Source organism: Pipistrellus kuhlii, unplaced genomic scaffold, assembly GCF_014108245.1.
Source record: "Pipistrellus kuhlii isolate mPipKuh1 unplaced genomic scaffold, mPipKuh1.p scaffold_m20_p_1, whole genome shotgun sequence".
Lineage (NCBI taxonomy): Eukaryota > Metazoa > Chordata > Mammalia > Chiroptera > Vespertilionidae > Pipistrellus > Pipistrellus kuhlii.
The window spans coordinates 137,300,903-137,321,494 of NW_023425404.1; the positions used below are offsets into that span (position 1 = coordinate 137,300,903).

General features: G+C 38.9%; 1 protein-coding gene and 1 long non-coding RNA gene across 5 annotated transcripts in view; both read right to left on the bottom strand.

Annotated features, from left to right (window-relative positions):
- Positions 1-315: 315 nt before the first annotated feature.
- Positions 316-20,592, bottom strand: part of METAP1 (methionyl aminopeptidase 1) — a 66,048-nt gene continuing 45,771 nt past the window's right edge. For 3 of the 4 annotated variants that reach the window (XM_036410921.2, XM_036410930.2, XM_045570598.1), the window contains 7 exons: positions 18,468-18,559; positions 16,564-16,647; positions 13,961-14,099; positions 11,528-11,659; positions 8,334-8,477; positions 4,196-4,261; positions 316-2,062 (listed from right to left, as the gene is read on the bottom strand). In XM_036410921.2, coding sequence (XP_036266814.1) covers positions 1,899-2,062; positions 4,196-4,261; positions 8,334-8,477; positions 11,528-11,659; positions 13,961-14,099; positions 16,564-16,647; positions 18,468-18,559 — 821 coding nt within the window. In that variant the 3' untranslated portion in view covers positions 316-1,898. Of the gene's footprint in view, positions 2,063-4,195; positions 4,262-8,333; positions 8,478-11,424; positions 11,660-13,960; positions 14,100-16,563; positions 16,648-18,467; positions 18,560-20,592 lie in introns of those variants that run through there. The other variant, XM_045570594.1, reaches the window with a different exon arrangement.
- Positions 4,882-8,327, bottom strand: LOC123651083. Its single transcript, XR_006739562.1, has 2 exons — positions 7,588-8,327; positions 4,882-7,378 (listed from the first exon to the last, which is right to left on the bottom strand). It is a non-coding gene; the product is annotated as an uncharacterized LOC123651083 (long non-coding RNA).

The following is a 20,592-nucleotide window of genomic DNA, read 5'->3' on the forward strand; positions in this document are numbered from 1 at the left end:
ATAATTGGATATATACAATCAGAACAGAGCCTGTATTATTTTAAAATCTCCCAAACCGAGAAAAGCATCACCACCAGTATGGTGTCTTATCTTTTAACAAAAGAGCCATCCCACCAAGATCTTTTCCTGGAGCTTATTTTGATCAGCACACACTTCATCCCACTATCAGTACATACAATGTTCCACTAACTATGTAGCATTGTCTGTCTTAAAAGCTCTTAAAAAACACATTTGCATCTCAAATGCTGCTGGTAGACTCTGCTGAACTAAACACAGTACTGGAATTTTTATATGGCCATTAAACTTGAAGAAGTATTTTTATTCAAATAGTCGTGAGTTTATTTTAGATTCTGAAATCAACCACCCCATTTCCCTCTGAAATCCCAAACAAAATGCAGCAAAGTTAATGACTACATGGCAGGATAATCACTCAAACTTTTTAATCTCCCTTTACATATTATATTAACATTCATATTGCAAGGCATTCCATTCACAAATATTACAGTTTGATAAAAAAACTTCGCACACATACCCCCAGAAGTCTACACCAGATTCAGTCAGCTGACTAAATCATTAAAATAATAAAATGAAAACATTGTCATAATTCTTTTAAAGCAATAATGTCTGAGGCACTCTGGGAAAGATATTCTCCTACAAGTATTAACATGTCAGTGGTATCAAATTATCTTACAAGAAAGTCACCTGAAACTCTTAACGACAATGCCTTTGATCTGCTATGCCTTCACCGGAAGCAATCCTGCTCGGACTGACCTACTGAAAAGAACACAGATATTGGGCAGCTGAGGTCACTTCTAATGAGGCTCCCAGCAATGTGAAGGTGAAGAATGTTTGCAGCTGTATCCCGCTGCCAGGAGACAGTCCAGTCTTGCAAGGGGTTCCTTTCTCCTCACCACCAGGTTTACTAAACGTTAGGCCTAACTTCTCACCTGACTGACTTTGCTCACTTCTGGAGAGCTTTCAAAACTGGCTCTTCCCATCCACTCCCATAGTGCAGCCCCCACCCTCCACTGAACATCTCCAAGGTATGCTCTAGAAATAAAAAAGAGTGGAAGAAAGGGAACTCTCTGCCTCCCATTTTGACCAGAGAGAGGTTTGAAATAGCAATGTATTACAAAATCCTCATGCTCTGCAACAGCCACTACCACGGGGAGCTTGGCTATTTTTGCCATAAACTAGATTTTTTAAAAACCTAACCTTTTCCCAAAGTGAATTTTGCCATATCCATTCACTGATGGTCTGACCGAGTGTTTCCTTCCACACAACCACAAAGGTAAATAATTAGCATTGCGGGGTTGGGGAGGAGGACAACAACAATTCCCAACCGGGAATTAACCCACTGCACACTATGGTCCATTTAGGACAGCGTATAACCCTGTGAGAGCAGAATCAACACACAACCCGGGCACATAGTGTTCAGTAATTACATATAAGGAATTTAAAATGTATACATATATATTTCCTATATAATAAAAAAAATCTGAAACAACATATGTTGCTAAAGTTTCAAGGTTTCTCATGTTCCACATTCATCTATCTGGAAAGCAGCTGGCTCTCGGTGCCCAGTTGTGGCAGTGATAAAAGCAACTAGAAGCAGGTTTAGGTAAAAGTGCTCAAAGGTCAAATGAGAAGGCAGGGGTGCAGCAGAGACTAGGGGTGGGAGGATGGGGAGAGGGGAACACTGAAAGGAGTTGAAAGTGTTTCCTTTATTCTTCTTGGCTTTTCCAGACCCAAGACAAGGTCTTGAGGACACGTGTCAAATGCTGCAATCCTTCCTTATCTATAGTCAAAACAAAACAAATAATAAAAAATTTCTCTTCCATCCTGTACTCTCAATAAAAAGCCAGGAAGTGTGACTGAGATGCGCCATCTCGGGGAGATTAAAACTGGGACATGAAGTGAGGCCGCTCGCTATCCAGTCGCCGGGTTAGGATTTCACAGCCAGTGTCCGTGACCAGCAGGGTGTGCTCAAACTGAGCGGACCTCTTCCCGTCTCTCGTCACTGCGGTCCACCCGTCTGGCCAGGTTTCATCCTGCCATCCACCTAAAACAACCAGAAACAATTTCTTACTTCCATCATCCAGTTTTCTAAATAAGTCTAGGTAAGTGTATCTGTATCCTGTATCTACACATAGCACAGAAAATCAATTAGAAAATTCTCTATTAAGATGCCTACTTACACGTCAACTAAGTTTTAGCTAAAGCCGTTGATATTTAAATTTACATAGGTGTTATAACTTGACATGTTTTATACTTCCCAAATAACAAGTCAAGGTAGTATTTCCAAAATAAAAGTACTTGGGTTTCACTTTAGAAAACATATTAATACCACTCACCATAAAGCTGTAAAAAAAATGAATGAATTTAGCTCCTTCCTGGTATAACTCTGGCATCTGATTAAACTATATAGCCAGTGTTAATAAAGATCATCTCTCTTAATTCTTACAGCATTCCTGGAGAAGTGGCAAAATATAAACTCTTTTTCCCATTTTACAGAAAATAGTAGGCAACCTCTCAAAGGATCTCCAATGCTCCCCTCCGCCACTTGAGAGCAAGCTAGGTTTAGATACCCAGGTCTAAGGAAGAGAATCTGGTAGAAGTAACAGGATGTCTGTCCCAAGATGAAGTTATACAATAGACTGGGAGGATCAGAGACAGGCATATCCTTTCACACAGGGCCCAGGACACATGCCTACTACTACTGCCTCACTCTGCGGCCCTAATCCCAACAAAGAGTGGGCAGAAAGGAAAGGAAGGCTTCACGAAGCAGACCCGAGTTACCAACTGAGTCTATCATCAATGCCACATGCCCACCACAGGAATAGCAACAGTGAGGACATACAACTGCCAGCACTGGGTATGTCTGTGCTGTGCTTCCTCCACAATAGTTGTATGACACCATCTGACATCATGAGTGCAGACCTGGAAGAGGCAGAACAGCTCAGGACACTGGAGTCCGACAAAATCTGCCATGTAACTAGCTAAATGACTTTATGCAAGTTACTTCATCTCTTGGAGGATCAATGTGCTCTTCTGTATAATGGGGACAGCACCGACCTCATTAATTGTGGAGAATTAAATCATTTAACTGTGTCAAAGTGAGTGGCTCTCCTTCTTTTCTCTTCCTCTCTACCTTCCCACCCTTTCCCCATATCAAGCAAGAATTTCTACACTGGCTTGATGGAGGCTTCTAATTGCAACAATGTAGACCCTAGCTAGGTGGTTCAGTTAATTAGAGTGTCGTCGGGATACACCAAAGTTGTGGGTTCAATCCCTTGTCAGAGCCCATACAAGAAGCAACCAGTAAATGAATAAGTAAATGGAACAACAAACGGATGTCTGTCTCTCTCTCTTCCCTTAAATCAATCAATAAATATTTACAAATTTAGCAGGGACCGGTTTGGCTCAATGGATAGAGCGTCGGCTTGGGGACTGAAGGGTCCCGGGTTCGATTCCGGTCAAGGGCATGTACCTTGGTTGCGGGCACATCCCCAGTAGGGGGTGTGCAAGAGGCAGCTGATCGATGACTCTCTCTCGTCGATGTTTCTAACTCTCTATCTCTCTCCCTTCCTCTCTGTACAAAATCAATAAAATATATTTTTTAAAAAATAAATAAATAAATAAATAAATAAATAAATATTTAAAAATTTAAATTCATTTGAAAGGATCTTTATGAAAAGGGAACAGGATTCAAGTACTTCAGCAGCTACTGACAAGAGAAAGTACTGCTTCCTTGCCAACCCTTACAATGTTTAAACATTTATCTTTTTAATCCTCACCCAAGGACATGCTGAGAGAGGAGAAGTGAGGGAAAGGGAGAGAGGAGAGAGGAGAGAGGAGAGAGGGAAGAAGAGAGAGGAGAGAGGAGAGGAGAGAAGAGAGAGGAGAGAGGGGAGAGGAGAGAGAGGAAGAGAGAACAGTTGCCTTCTGTTCATGTCCCAACTAGGAGTGGAACCAGCAACCTTTTGGTGCACAGGACAATGCTCAACCAACAGAGTCACTACAGCAGGGCAAGCCTTACAATGTTTTCTTCTCTACATACACTAAACCAAGTGGAAATGGGACAGGGAGCAGAAATGAAGCAAAAAGTAAGTAGAGCAGACTACTAATTTGTACATCAGTAACTAAGAGTAAACAAAAATCTAATTAAGGAATGTACAGCATCCTTTTTGCTCACCTTCACAAATCATAGGCTCAATGGTAAATACGTGGCCCGCCTTCATCACTCCAACTGCTTTATTTTCTGAAATTAAAGAAGAAAAAAAACTAAAACCATAGCAAAAAAAACAAGTGTATTGTTGAAAAGCTCACTGGATAGAAGAGACAACTATATTCCCATTAGTTATCCTCAATTACCTTCTCCTCTCATGATTCTCCTTTCTTGCAATAGATTATTAACAAACTAGTGACCCAATCACACAAGAATGGGCCTTCGTTCCCCTGGCTGCAGGCACCGCCTTCGCTCTGGCCGGAGCTGCCTTTCTGCCTTCCCATGCTGCCCAGAGCAGCTGGGGTGGTGCAAACGTCCTGCCCCATCCCCCACCACTCAGCGTCTGCATATGCAAATTAACCCAACATCTTTGTTGGGTTGGTTTGCATACTCACTCATGATTGGCTGGTGAGCATCACAAATGTGTAGTCAATTAGCATGCTACTCTTTTATTAGGTAGACTCATAACCCAACCACCTACTTTGGAGCAGATACTCTCCTCCATGCACTTCACACTGATTATGTTTTCTGTAGGAAAATACACAGATATCCAAAGGCTGAATTTTTAGATGTGGTTATCACTTTTACAAAATGAAAAGTGTTATAGCAGGATTAGAAATGCAATTATGGAACCAAGCAAAATTCCTTACTCATCCAGGTATAACAGAGGTGTGTGTGGATGTAGGATGGGAGGGGGCACAGCTCATAGAAACACTGCATGATTTTTCAGTTGTCTTCTTTTTCTTATCTTCAAAGGGGAAAAAGCTTCTGCACACTAACCTATTTTTTTTTTTTTTTTAATGCTGATGACACTATTCCTTTTTATTTGAAATCAGAAATTCCATTTCTCCTTCCAAATACTGTTTAACTTTTGGTCCAAATTTACTAACATAAGAGTATTTTTCAGGACCATCATGAGGTCAGGCATATGGAGTTACAAACCGAAGCAGAGATCATTTCATTCCCAAAGGCCTCCGCTCCACAAGGACTCTCTCAGCAATTTTCTCTAAAACTTCCCTACAGTGAGCTCAACAGATTCTGATTTACATAAACCAGATTTACAGTGACGTTTCATAAACATATCAAATGTATGAAATGAAGTAGATCTAGCTCACCCTTGCTTCTTTCCTCAGAATTTTATTTATTTATTTCTAACTAGATGGTTTTAAAAAACTTCAAGTGGCATCTCTTGTATACCAATGGCACCGTATTTTGCTGACCCCAACATCACTGACAAATATCTCCTCTCCCACAAATTCTGTCTCCTTCCAACAGTCTCTCTTTGTATCACCCATACCTAAATCTGAGTTTGTCACCTCTGTAAGGGCACATTTTCATTCCCTCCCTGCACAGATATTTTTTATTCACACACATACGCCCCAGAATAGCTACTTCTGTCCTAAGAGAATGCACACCACTTGATTACAGGGCTTATCAGTAAGGAATGGAGTCAGCTACTAGTTTTCTGCTCCTAGCTTTTATTTCAAGCATAATTCACAACTTAAATAAAAAGAACTATGTGGCCTGCTAATAAATGCTTATTGATCTATATCAAATGCTATACTCTAAACAACTTCTTCAGCTCCTCCTAAGTGGCTTCTGGCTCATTTCCCTTCCTCTTCACAATATTCCTTCCAGGATTTTACCACCTCACAACTGGACCACTGCCAGTGCACTGGGCTAATAACACCAGTTCCCAACTCCAATCCATTCTACATACCCCTGCCAAATCGGTCTTCCCAAAATAGCCACTCCACTTGCCACTCCTCTGCCCAAAAATGTTTCTAAAAATTCCTACAAATAAAGTCAATGTCCTCAGGCTGGCACTGCTATTACTAATAGTTCTTAACACATAATAGCCAAGCTTGTATTATTATCCCTGTCCAGTCTCAACTTGAAGCACCTGTTCATGCTTCCCCTCCACCGGGAATGGTCTTCATCTTCCCCGTCAAACCAAGCCTTGGCCACTCTTTGTTTCCCCGCAGGCCCAGCACCACACTGCTGCAGTCTTTACCAGGCAGCACAACGTACAAGAGAAGACTGACCCTAGAAAGTCAGACAGAACCCAGGTACAAATCCTAATCCTGGCATTTCCTTACTGGTGGGTGTGAAGCTGAGTAAATGAATTACTTCTCTAAACATAAATCTGCTTTTTAAAATAGGGCTAAGATATTATGTAAGGAATAGTGATGATCAAATGAGATAATGTATGATTTTTCAACCTTTTTCACTTCATGAATCATATGAACTTATTACTAAAATTCTGGAGACTTTTTGCCAATATAATAAAAAAGTATAACTTTGATTTACATAAAAAATATTAATGGTAATTACCTACCTTTTTTGCTCCAAGTGACTTTTTTTAAAAAATCAGGTACCTATACTTGTATGTAAGAATTTCTGGTACCAAGCATTAACCAATCGGATGCAACTTTATTATACAACGTAACCAATAAAATGCAGTTATATTATATAACCTATATAGTTATGGTTTAAGACAGGGCATTCACACCAGATGGCTATTGGACAATCTAAGGGAAAAGAGGTCAGTGCATTGGACTGAATAGTCAGGTATTACATGATTTATAATTCTTGTGGCACATTAGGGTGCTGCAGCATACTGGCTGAAAATCACTGAGGTCATGTATATAATAATCACCACCATTCAAAAGGTTAACGCTAAGTGTTTTCTATGTAATAATATCTCACTTTACCCTAATATCAGTTCTAGGGTAGGTGCCAGCCATACCCTACAATTACACAGATGAGAAAACTTAAGCAACAAGGAGATTGATGAAAACGTTATAGCAATTGTTAAATTCCTTCTCAGGTCACTTACTGTGAACAGCTTTCATTTATAGCACTAAATAACAAGACTTACTCCTGTATGTCCTATTCTCTAAGAAAAAAGCTTTCTGGGAGAAAATGGTCCTACATTTCCTTTGTTATTCTATCAGACAGCACTCAGCTGGAAGAAAGGTACTTTGTCTATTTCCCTCATTTATACCAACAAATAGTACAAAATCTGACACAGACTAAGAACTCATGTCAAACCAAGCTGAAGCCATTTCATTGAAGGAATCAGAACAGTGATGGCTAGACAGGTAGCTGAGACTGTTAACTAGTCACCAAAATTAGTTTACTTTTCTCCTGTAGGGTTGTCGAACTCAATCAGAGAAGGGGCCAAAATCTAAAATCCAGCCTAAATCGCGGGCCGAATGGTTTACTGAACAGTCATAAACTGTCATTGTGATGGAAACGCAGTGGAGTGCAGTGATGACAGCGCGGGTGCGGGCCACATTGCAAGGCCTGGCGGGACGGATTTGGCCCGCGGGCCTTGTGTTTGACACATGTGTGACCTAGAGTATTTAGCGAGATAACATTCTTAACCTCCCTTACAATTAGTGTAGCCATGTGACTAAATTTCTGCAAAAGTATATGTAATTATCCCAAATCTAGGCTGCCTCATTAAAACCTCCCAAGCATACCCCTCCAATTCTATATAATTAAAGGGTAATATGCAAATCGACCTAATGGGAGAACGACCAATCACTCTGACGAGCACTGACCACCAGGGGGTAGACACTCAAAGCAGGAACTGCCCCCTGGTAGTCAATGCGCTCCCACAGGGGGAACGCCACTTAGCCAGAAGCCCTGAGCCAGGCTCATGGCTGGCAAGTGCAGTGGTGGTGGTGGGAGGCTCTCCCACTTCAGTGGCAGCACTACGAACGTCCATGGGGTGCAGGCCTAAGCCTTCAGTTGGACATCCCCAGAGGGCTCCCTGACTGCGAGAGGGCACAGGCCGGGCTGAAGGACCACCCTCCCCCACTCCAGAGTGGATGATTTTCATGCACCAGGCTTCTATCATTTATAGATTAGGAGGGAAACTACCACAGTGATCAAACACACATTCCTTGGATTGTTATATGAACAAAATGTACACGTAAACATGTATTGTGTTTGAGCTAATATACATTTTAGGGTCTATTTATAACAGCTAATAGAATATTCTAATAAATACAAAAGAGTAGAACCTATTAAATGTTTGAATAAATATTTGTTGAGTAAATGGTTAGCAAATATCAAATCTTTGGACGGTACTTACTGGCATAGTGGGGTACATTGGGGGCTGTATGAAAAAGCTTATGGATTCCATGTCCACAGTAGCTTCGAACAACTGAAAAGCCATTTGCTTGGGCATGCTTCTGAATAATGTTTCCCAGTTCTCTGTATCGAACGCCAGGTTTCACTAAAGGGGAAAGAGAAGACTTATGAAACAGTAATAAAAGCTAATGTTTACTAAGCAATTATTATACTATCAATGTCCTTTCTGAAGGCTTTATAGGCCTACATGCTGAAACTTCCAGATGAGGAACCTGAGGCAGAGAGAAGCTATCCTGGCAGTAAATGGCAAAGGGGTGATTCAAACCAGTAGCACCTTTACTTCCTCCTTTGATGTGGAAATGCAGAGTAAATGGGGGGAGGCACCTTTTGCTTTCTGAATAAACAGAATGAAAAACACACTGGTCTCCTTCCCTAAAGTCAAGTGTGCTATTCTGCTAAAGTGAGAGGAAGAGATAAGAGAGGAAAGAGCATCAGGAGAAAAAGGAATGTCCAAAGTAACTTGACTTGTCCTGAGTTTCAGTCCCATCAACTTCTCAAAGAATTACATCCTTGGGACTTCTTCATCCCCATATGTGGCTCTCAAATTATTCACAGTTGCTTCTGGGGGTAAAGTATAGAAAGGTACTTCTCATTTATATAAATTCCTACTTCATTTAATTTTTATTACTTTTACTTCTATTCCTATAAAAACCAAAACAAAAGAACTGGTTCTCATAGCTGTGAAGACTCCTGGCACTGAGACCCTTGAACGGGGCCCAGCCACCATCTGGGTGTCCTCCAACTCCCTTGTCTTCTCCTCTGCCAGATTTCAACCTGAGGTTCAGGTACAACATACCTTCTCCAGCTCATCAAATTTCTGGGCAAAAAGCTCAGCAATCATTTTAATTAACACTTACTTGCTCTTAACCAGATGTTCCAGTTTGACATTTTTGGGGGTGGGAGGTTAATGATTTTGAGGAACCATGCTGACTTTCATAATGACATTTTTACATTCCATTGAGTCTTCCTATTAACCCCAATCAATGGGAAGAAAAGCAAAATTTTAACCCATGTTGGACAGTAGCAAATAAAAAAAAAAAATCCCCGCTCATCAATAATGAGGGAGAGTGAAAGGGGAGATTCCTCCTTAACTCTCAAAGCAGAGGCAATCCTGGTCCCAAGGGTGCATGCAGTAATGTCTGTAGATATTTTTGGTTGCCACAACAAGAAGTGGTGGTAAAAGTGACATCTGGTGGGTAGCAACTAGAGATGCTACCTAGCAACCTACAATGCACAAGGCAGGCCCCTCAAACAAAGAATTATCAGATACAAAATGACATTAATGTGTAGGCTGAGAAACCCAATTGAAGAAGGCTAATTTCAACTAGTGGTCAAGCTCTCCAGTGGCTTAGCACTACGGTACACAGCCAAATTTAGTGAAAAAATAGGACAGAAACGACACATACAAAGCACTTTCCCGAGATTAAGCAACTTTTGTTCTTTCCCGGCTACGTTATGATCACTTTGGTTTTGGTAGTTTCTTTGCAAGTCTTTGTAAAATAACATTTCAGCAGTCTAGTTATTTCAATCAACTCAGAGAATCAGAAAAGATATTAAATTAACATGAGCATATTATCTGGCAGAAACCCTAACAATTATTTAAAACAAAAGCTTCCAAAAATGAGAAACTAAACACTCAAGTCCTCATCATACAAAACCACTAGGAGTATTACAGTCCTTTTAATAATCAACAGGGGCTCTGGCCGGCTTTGCTCAGTGGATAGAGCCTCAGCCTGCGGACTGAAGGGTCCACGGGTTTGAGTGTGGTAAAGGGCATATGACTGGGTTGTGGGCTCAGTCCTCAATGGGGGTGTGCAGGAGGCAGCTGATCAATGATTCTTTATCTTTATTGATGTTTCTATCTCTCCCTTTCCCTTCCTCTCTGAAATCAATAAAAATATACTTAAAGAAAATAATCAACAGGGAATATGTAAAAAGAAAACATACATATTGATACGTGAAACTACCACGATTTCATTTTTCATTCCTCTGACTTCATTAAATTAGTAAAAATATCATTATCTCCCATGCATGTTAAATGAACTAAAAACAATAAAGACAATGAATTTCTATTATTAGAGATAACTTCCAAAGAATTCTGTCCTACACGATACTTTATTGATGATAGAACAGGGTTATTTTATTTTCTGTGGTGGTGGAGTGGGTGTGGAGAGACAGAGATAGAGCACTGAACAATAAAGCTGAAATGCTATGGATTTCAACTGAAAATATATTTGCCCTCAAACTGTCCTGTTTGGTAATAGACTGTTAATATTTGTAGCAAAGCCTTTCCTTCTCTCTCCTCACAAGCTATAGCTTAAACAAACCAACAAAACAAACGCTGGATGAATTGTTTGCATGGACAAAGAGAGCCTGAGAAAAATCCTACAGAAATACATCTCTACCCAAAGATATTCACCATATTCACTAGAAAACACCAAAGTCTAATAGCAAATAGTTGTAGAAATTTTTATATTATGGAATATATAACCATTAAAAGAATGCAGGAGACTATGCATACAGGTACATGAGCCAATATGGAAAGATTCCTAAAGTACTGTAAGTTAAAAAATACCAAATTATAGAATACTACAATTATGATTCCATGTATCCTAACTAACCACATACACATAGGGGTGGGGGTGTGTGTGTGTGTGTGTGTGTGTGTGTGTGTGTGTGTGTGTGAATGCACAGAGGAGGGGGGAAAAACCTATTAAAAGTGAATACTTCTGGAGAAAAGAGAGATATAAAAAGAAAAGAGGAGAGGCAAGTGTAAAGGAGGATCATTCATTTTTCTCTCAGAGTCTAGCATCCTGTTTTAGTTTTTTATGAGAACATAATACTTATTAAAGAATAAAACATAGGGGAAAAGTATAGTCAAAATTAACTATCCATACATTGCTCCTCATTTGTCAGCCATAGAAAGATAAAATCACATAAGAGTCAACGGTTGAGAGGCAATCATTCAGTCCATTCTCATCAAGGAATTCCAAATCATCCTTAAACCATCACTGTGAAAACCCACGCCTCACTCTTGTAGGAGAGGCAAGGCTGGCAGGCAGGGACAGGAATGCCTCGTGCAGTGACGAGTCACTTGAAACCCATCAACACAGGGTGCCCGGCACTGAGGCTGACCTGCGTCGATGGCTTGCATCAAGCACTCATATGTGGTCTGAACCAGCTTCAGTGCTCCTTCATCCACATCGCCAACAAAGAACGTCTCGTTCAGATCCCCATGATAGCCATTGCGATAAAGAGTGATGTCCACTGCAAAAGAATGTGCAAACATAAAGACCACATTTGGTTTTGGTTTTGTTAATCCTCACCCAAGGATATTTTTCCACTGATTTTTTTTTTTTTTTTTTTTTAGAGAATGGAAGGGAAAGAGGGGGAGAGGGGAAAAGAGGGAGAGAGAGAGGAAAAAAAGGAAAGGAGGGAGAAAAGGGAGGAAGGGAAAGGAGGGAGGGAAACAGCAACATTGATTGCTTGCATCCCACACATGCCTTGACTGGGGTCAGGGAACGAACCTGCAACCAAGGTACATGCCCTTGACAGAATTGAACCCTCAACCCTTGAGTATGCAGGCCAACATTCTACCACTGAGCAACACTGGCCAGGGATTAAGACCACATCTGTTTTTATTTCAAAATCTAAGTCATTTCTCCAACATGACAGCATCAAAGCAGGGTAATGAGAAAAATAACTTCTGCAGTCTCCTATTAGACCCCAATGGATGTGCAGTTACCGCCCGACACTCCTTATCTACAATACAAATGAACTCACTGTGGAGAACAGACATGGTCACACAGCACAAGACAGACAGCAGGCTTTTATTACTCTTATAGTATATTGATCATTTATGGCAGAAGAAAAATGCATCCAGGACACATTCGTGTAAGATCAATAACCTGAGTTAGTAACATTAAATAACTTTGTTACATTTGACATTAAACAGAAAATACTGCTTTAATTTATTCAACCAGTTTTTCCTCCTCTTGGTGAATCAATAAATAGAAAAACATACTACTCTTCACTTATTTTTTAAAAACTCGTTTTCCTTTCACTTATTTGTGAATATTCATCCTTCTCTTTGTCCCCATGTTTAAGAATACAGATTATCACTCTAGCCCGTTTGGCTCAGTAGATAGAACGTAGGCCTGCAGACCGAAGAGTCCAGGGTTTAATTCTGGTCAAGGGCATGTATCTCAGTTGCAGACTCCTCCCTGGCCCAGGCCCTGGATAGGGCTCATGCAGGAGGCAACCAATTGATGTGTTTCTCTCACACCGGTGTTTCTCTCTGTTTTTCCCTTTCTATTCCACTCTCTCTAAAAATCAATGGAAAAATTTCTGTGGGTGAGGATTAAAAAAAAAAAAAAAAAAAAAAAAAGAATACAGATTATTACTACACCATTATAATACAGTAAACATATACTAGAAAGCATATTCAATGAGTATTTTTAAACCTCAAATTTTCAATCAGCCCAAAATATCATCGAACAGTTGTGTTGGCTCTAGCATGATATATACATTCCTAAAAAATCTCACACATTATGCATGTAATAAATAACAGGGTTTATATAAAAAACAGGGATGGGCAGGCACCTCAGAACCTCTTGAACTTTATTAACAGATACCCTAATTAAAGAAGTAACAATCCAAGTAAAAACAGCATGTCCACTAGCATTTACTGCCAGCATCAGTTGGTGCAGTCTCTGCAACCTTCAACATGTGGGCTCGTGTTATCTTGCTTAATATGTAGGTCCTTGAAGAGGCTAGATTACTAAAGAGACCAAGTTCATCAATATTAAAAATACTATCTAGAGTAGTCTTCTTCAACATTTTTTTTATCCCAAAGGAAAATGTCTGGCAGCTTCTTCCTCTGCACTTGCAACTTCCCAAGAGAACTTAACTTCTTATAAGGAAGGCACTTCTGCAAGATTTCTAGCTTTTTTCTTAAGGTTTTCATATACTAGTATTACTAAGGATTTCTCTTTATCTGTAAGAAAATCTGCTCTTCAAAACCATTAGTAGACTAAAAGAAAAAAGAAGCCGAAACCGGTTTGGCTCAGTGGTAGAGAGTCGGTCTGTGGACTGAAAGGTCCCAGGTTCGATTCCGGTCAGGGGCATGTACATTGGTTGCGGGCACATCCCCGGTGGGGGGTGTGCAGGAGGCAGCTGGTAGATGTTTCTCTCTCATCAACGTTTCTAGCTCTCTCTCTCCCCCTTCCTCTCTGTAAAAAATCAATAAAATATATTAAAAAAAAGAAAAAGAAAACTCTCACTTGAATCAACATTACTCCCAATTTCACTGACACCTTTCACCTATTGTATTTGCCAATCACATGATAATCTGCATTAAAGAAATACATGCTGTACCAAAGGCATCATACTAGAAGTAACTTAACACCATAAAAAAAAGTTTTCACAGACTTAAGATTTAAAGTTTTAAATATAAAAAAGGATGTTAAAGACAGCCAGTGAAGAAAACACAGGTCATTATCAGACACCCACCAAGCCTTGTTGTTTCTTTATTCATAGTGACCAAAGTCACACTTACATATTTCTTACCGTTAACAATATCACCTTCTTGCAAGGGCCGTCTGTCTGGAATTCCATGACAGATAACTTCATTCACTGAAGTACAACAAGACTTTGGGAAATTATAATAATTCAGCGGAGAAGGATAGCAATTTCTTGCAACACATGCCTACAATAAATTAAAATATAGTGAAAATAATATGGAATGTGTAATCTTGCCCAATTAACCAGATTTTAAAATTTAAAAACTGAAAATATTTGTTGTACAGATGCTTTTAAATGAAAAATTTGCTTAATATTTTATTTTAGAAATAGCAGTTGTTACAATAGGGTTTGTGCTTGTCAGACAGACCATAGGCAAAACCAATCCAAATTCCTGATAATGGAAAAGAAAAGCAAATTTACTATTACAAATATATACATATATGAAAATTCTAGTGTAGAATTAACTACTTATGAAAATGTATTATTTCAAATAAAAAGATAATATTTAAAGTAAATATTAACATGTACTTTTAACCTTATATAATAAAAGTCTAATATGCTAAGTTGTCCAGTTGACTGGTTGGCCATTCAACAAATCAAAGCATACTATGCTAATGATATGCTAAGGCCACTCAATCGCTTGCTATAACATGCACTGACCACCAGGGGGGCAGTCAACTGGTAGGTTAGCTTGCTGCTGGGGTCCAGCTAAGCGAGATGGGCCAGACTGAGCAAGATGGGCCGGACATGCCCTGGATCCCTTCTGCAGTCCCTCCCTGGCTGGCCAACCTCCTGGCTGGCCAACTCTCCAGCCCCAATCGTGCACTGGTGGGGTCCCTAGGCCTGGCCTAGACCCTCTCGCAATCTGGGATCCCTCAGGGAATGTCAGAGACCCAGTTTTTGTCCCAATCCTGCAGGCCAGGCCAAGGAACCCCCCTGATGCACAAATTCATGCACAGGCCTCTAGTGTAATTATAATTTATCATACAGAACTAGCCTATATACCTGTAACCAAAAATTTAATACTTAGTATAACCAAGAAATAGTAAAGTACTTGAATTTTAATTACTACATTCATGTGGAACAACAAAGAAATCTCTATGAAAATGGTCTGGTTTTCCATAACAAGTCCTATTTTTATTTTACTAAGATATTTTTACACAGTGGTAGTCACAGCATATATAACTTTTCTTTTCACACCACCACACAGTCTTCAGACTAATAATTTTTAAAAAGTTGCACACAATAACTTTATTGACAATTACACTATTATTTGAAATTTAAATTATGTCTTCAGTTACAAAAAATATCACTCTTGGCAAATAACTACCTATCACTTTTGCCTTGCTTAACAATAAATATACTTCCATGTTTCTTACAACAGATTCTCATGACCAAAAATGTCAACTCCATACAGGTTGTGTAACCATAGGCAAGTTAACCTCTCTGTCTCAGTTCCTTACCTATACAATGGAGGTGCTAGCAGCATCTCTCTCGTGGAGTTGTTGAGGGCATTCAGTGAGTAAAAGAAGCATGTGAAAGAGCACCTGGCCCACAGGAGGACTCAAGGCGCTATTACTGCACACTACGTATTTTATCACATATGGAACAATAACCAAAAATCAAAGTTTATAAAATTCTGAATATGTTTTTAAGCCATTTTTATGCTCAAGACACATTGTCAAATTTCCTTTCAAAAGTATTGTCCCATTTTACAATCATACCACCTCATTTCATTATCCCCAAATAGCCAGCGGATATAAGCACTTTTAAAAATCTGTAATAATAAAAGAGTAATATGCTAATTAGACCAAATGTCCTTCTGGGCGTCATTCCGGACATCCTTCTGGACAGAGCCGGGGCCAGAGCAAAGCCTGGGTCCCAGGTGCCAAAAGGAAGCCAGTGCCAGCAGCCTGGGGAAGAAAGGCCTACTCTTGCATGAATTTTTGTATATTGGGCCTCTAGTACTTAATAACATAGTAGAACTTCATGATTTGCATTTGTTTAATGACCAGAGTAAATTTAATTAGTTTTCCAGGTGATTTCTTAACTAGTTATTGCTCTTCTTTTGTGAGCATTTTACTCATACACTCATCTAATATAGGGTCTATATTATATTTATTACAAATACAGAGATAAGCAAAGGTATGTTTACAGTTATTTGTATGGAAAATAATACAATAATTAATAAATAATACAAGAATAAACTGTGTTTTGTATACTTACAACTGTAAACCTACGTTTGCCCACATACTGTGTTTAGCCTATTATTGCCTTGTGACTGTGGGTATGAAAGGGAACATTTTTTCCACTAATTTAGTTTCAGAACTTGTATTCTTTTTATTTCAGAGTATTTGATGTATGTAGTGGCATGATTTAGTTCAAGCACCAATAAAATTAATCCATTTTATAAAAGCTATACTAAAATGTTATGAAATGTGAGGTTTTAGAAACAAGGTATTTCATAGACACTTAAAGATGGAAATAATGACTACTGAGTATTTTCTACATTTAAAATAAAGTAAAAATATGCTTTCAAATTAACATAGTCAAGTTACTTTAGACATTCAGAACTTGAGTTTAGTTCTCAGAAGTCTAAAACATTAAATAATGTGGAAAATGTTAAAACATAAAAGTAAAGTCCTTACTAAGTGCACAGCATGATCTATTTCTTCAGTAGTAACACCTGGCTTAATCATTCCAGCAGCAATGTCCAAGACTTCTCTAGCAAGCTGTAAAAGAGAAACCCTTGTTATATTCCAGAAGAAAAGAAACAGAAATCTGCCCTATCACAGATTTTGCGAAGATTAATAAAGTGCACCTCACCTTGAAGATTATAATCCTGCCATTTTTTAAAACCATTTGTATTTCTGATGCCTATCAATATACATGTGCGTGTAAATACATAAATAAAATTGGGCTAGCTAGTAAATAGCTTAATAAGTAAGTCTGACTGATTTCTATGTGAAAATGCACATCTTAAGTAGTCTATACAATGATCAACTGGTAGAGACTGAGTACTGTTGTATTTCTATAATGGGGAAGGGAAGGGAGGGAAATAAAAGAATAGATGAATGATTTTCCTCAAAGAATCACAGCACATAAGTGATGGAAACATAAATTTCTCCAGATTACCAAAGAAAATTAGTATCCAATCACTTTTAAGCACTGAATAAAAACTTTTTCTAAATCAGCGATATCACCCTAGCCTGTTTGGTTAGTGGGTAGAGCATTGGCCTGCGGACTTAAGAATCACAATCCTGTTCAAGGAAATGTATCTCAGGTTGCAGCCTCAATCCCCCTGCTCTGGTTGGAGCCTGAGTTGGGGGCAACCAATGTGTTTCTCTCACATCAATGTTTCTCTCTCTGTCTATCCCTGTCTCTTCCACTCTCTCTAAAAATCAATGGAAAAAATATTTCAAATGAGGATTAAATAAACAAGCAATAGCAATTTTTCATTTTTTCCTTAGAAAAATGTGAACATGTGACTTCACTTAATAAATATCAGCCTTGCCAAAACCGGTTTGGCTCAGTGGTAGAGCATTGGTCTGCGGACTGAAAGGTCCCAGGTTCGATTCCGGTCGAGGGCATGTACATTGGTTGCGGGCACATCCCCAGTGGGGGGGGGTGCAAAAGGCAGCTGGTCAATGTTTCTCTCTCATCGACGTATCTAGCTCTCTATCTCTCTTCCTTCCTCTCTGTAAAAAATCAATAAAATATATTAAAAAATAATAAATAAATAAACAAATAAATAAATAAGTAAGTAACTATTAGCCTTACTACTACCCTGCATCGGTATTTCACAGCAGGAGCTTTAGCTGAACTTTAAGCCTTAAACTCTGCCTTAAGTTATAATGACTTGTAAAAATAAGATGACAAAATGTCATAAAAACTAGATTCTTTAAAAACATAAGGGATAACAGAAATAGACTCTCAACTATATATACTTCCTGCCATATTATTTTTCAAATAGGTTATTTAAGTATATAACAGCTGTTTTATATACTAACAGAACTATATACTAACAATCTACTAATAAAAGGTTAATATGCTAATTAGACCAGGAGACCTTCCAGACATCCTACCAGACAAAGTCATGGTGGAAGGGCCGAGGCAGAGGTGGTTAGGAGCAAGCAGGACAACAGAGAGGGGCAGTTGAGGGCGAGCAAACTGGCAGGGGGGCAGCTGCGGGCAATCAGGCCGGGGGGGGGGGGGGGGGGGGGGGGGCGGGGGAGCACTTAGGGGAAAGCAGGCCAGCAGGCAGAGTGTTTAGGGGCGAACAGGCAGGCAGGTGAGCGGTTAGGAGCAGCGGTCCTGGGTTGTGAGAGGGATGTCCCAGTTTGGCGAGGGTGCAGGATGGTCTGAGAGACACCCCCACTTTGTGCACAAATTTCATGCACTGGGCCACTACTAGTTTAATAAAAAGTACTGTAAGCATGGCTAGTCATAGCCTTACTATAGAGCACATCCATCCTTTGTAATCCAGCAAGTCACTGCCTTCCTTTCTAATAACTGCTGAAACGTGCTATCCCATGAGGTAAAAAACTCTTACCCTACATACGAGTCGCATCCCTTCTATATCCTCCGATGACAGTAATTTAATTTGAGAAGTACCCTTAAGAGCTTGTTCAGATTCAGACATTCCTGGAAAGGAAAATCAGTAAGTAAAGCCAAATGAACGGAAATCTGTAGTATTAGTCATAATTATATCCCTGATGACATAACAGTCAAGTTTCACTATTTCACATAATGATATTTCATAATTTAGGAGGATCCGGGTTGGATTTTTAAAAAATATATAATTTATTGATTTTCTTACAGAGAGGAAGGGAGAAGGATACAGAGTTAGAAATATCAATGAGAGAGAAACATCGATCAGCTGCTCCTGCAACGAAGGTACATGCCCTTGACTGGAATCTAACCTGGGACCCTTCAGTCCGCAGGCCGAAGCTCTATCCACGGAGCCAAACCAGTCAGGGCCCAGTTGGATTTTTTTTTTTTTTTTTTTTAATATTTTCAACATGAAAAGGACATTTGCTAAGTAAACTGAAGGACGAATTCTAAAGAACAAATATACAGATCTATGAGAACTCAGTCAATATGGAGTATGGCAGGCAGTATGCTACTGTAGTAAAGGTCAGTAAATTACTCACATTTTAATAATACCACACAATTTACAAACTGCTTTCAAGATCATCATCTAATAAGAAAACTTTATACTAACAACTGATGAATCAATTATACACATTTATTTTTTTTAACAGGAACCTAAGTCAGTGTTTTTCAAACTGCTGTTTGTGATCCATCAAGTAAATAAATGAAATAGAAAATAATAGGTTATATTATATAGAGTAGGGGTAAGTACTATCATGAATTTTTTCCCCCCCTAAGAATCTTCATTAATAAAATTACCTTAACTCAAATTATTCATATATTTACCAGGTGTGCCGGTTAATAATGCAGATTTTGTAATCAAAGAAAATACAATAATTTCAAGAGAAACATCAAAAGTGCTTTATTCAAAGCAATGTCCATAGCTAGCTACACATTTTCCCCATCTTTCAGGTAATTTGTGGATACCATCCCAACAGAACTTTTCTTGTTTTGAGGCAGATCATTCAGAGATCCAATTTTCCATTTCCACTTCTTCATATGTTTTGAAATGCTCCTCAGAAAGTACATGTGCCATCGACCAGAACAAGTGGTAATTTGAAGGAGCAAGGTCTGGTGAATATGGAGGATGGATGAATACTTCCCAGGCAAGATCTTTTAACATGTCTTTAACTGATTTTGAAGTGTGTGATGGTGCATTATCATGAAGCAAAATTACTTTGCTGTGTCTTCTGGCTCATTCTGGTCATTTCACAATCAAAACATGGTTCAAATTGATTATCTGTTGTCAGTAGCGATCAGTATTAATGGTTTCACCTGGTTTTAGACGCTTATAATATATCACACCTTCCTGATCCCACCAAACACAGAGCATTGTATTCTTTCCAAAGCGATCTGACCCTGCAGTTGATGTTGATGGTTGACCTGGATCAACCCATGATTCTGTTCATTTGGGATTCTCAAAATAAATCCACTTTTCATCGCCAGTCACAATTTAATGCAAAAAACAAACAAACAAACAAAAAAACACCCAAAACTTTCTTTTGTACTGTTGAAGCAACATTTTACTGATGACTTTTCAGTTTTCCATTTGTCTTTCGTTCAGTTGATGTGGCACCCATTTTCCTATCTTTGAAATCTTTCCCACTGCTGTAAACTATAAGAAATTGTTTACTGAGCAATATTTAATCTTTCTGCGAGTTGTTTTTGAGTTTGACACGCATCTTTCATCCAAAAATGCTTGCAATTGTTGGTCTTCAAACTTTTTTGGGTGACCTGAATGTTCTTTGTCTTTCATATCGAAATCATCACTTTAAAAGCATTTAAACCAGCATTCACACATATCTTGAGATGGAGCATGTTCACCATAAGCTTCCCAAAGTGTTCAGTAGCACTTTTCTTCAAAATAAAGTAACGAATTAAAACTTTTCGCTAATGCTTTTTTGACAAGAAATTAAAAATTTTTAAGCATAAAAATATGTATGATGTTAAAACACCTTCAGAAAATTTGACATATGAAATTTTGAAACTTACTGTCAATACAACAAAATAGCATACATATCAAA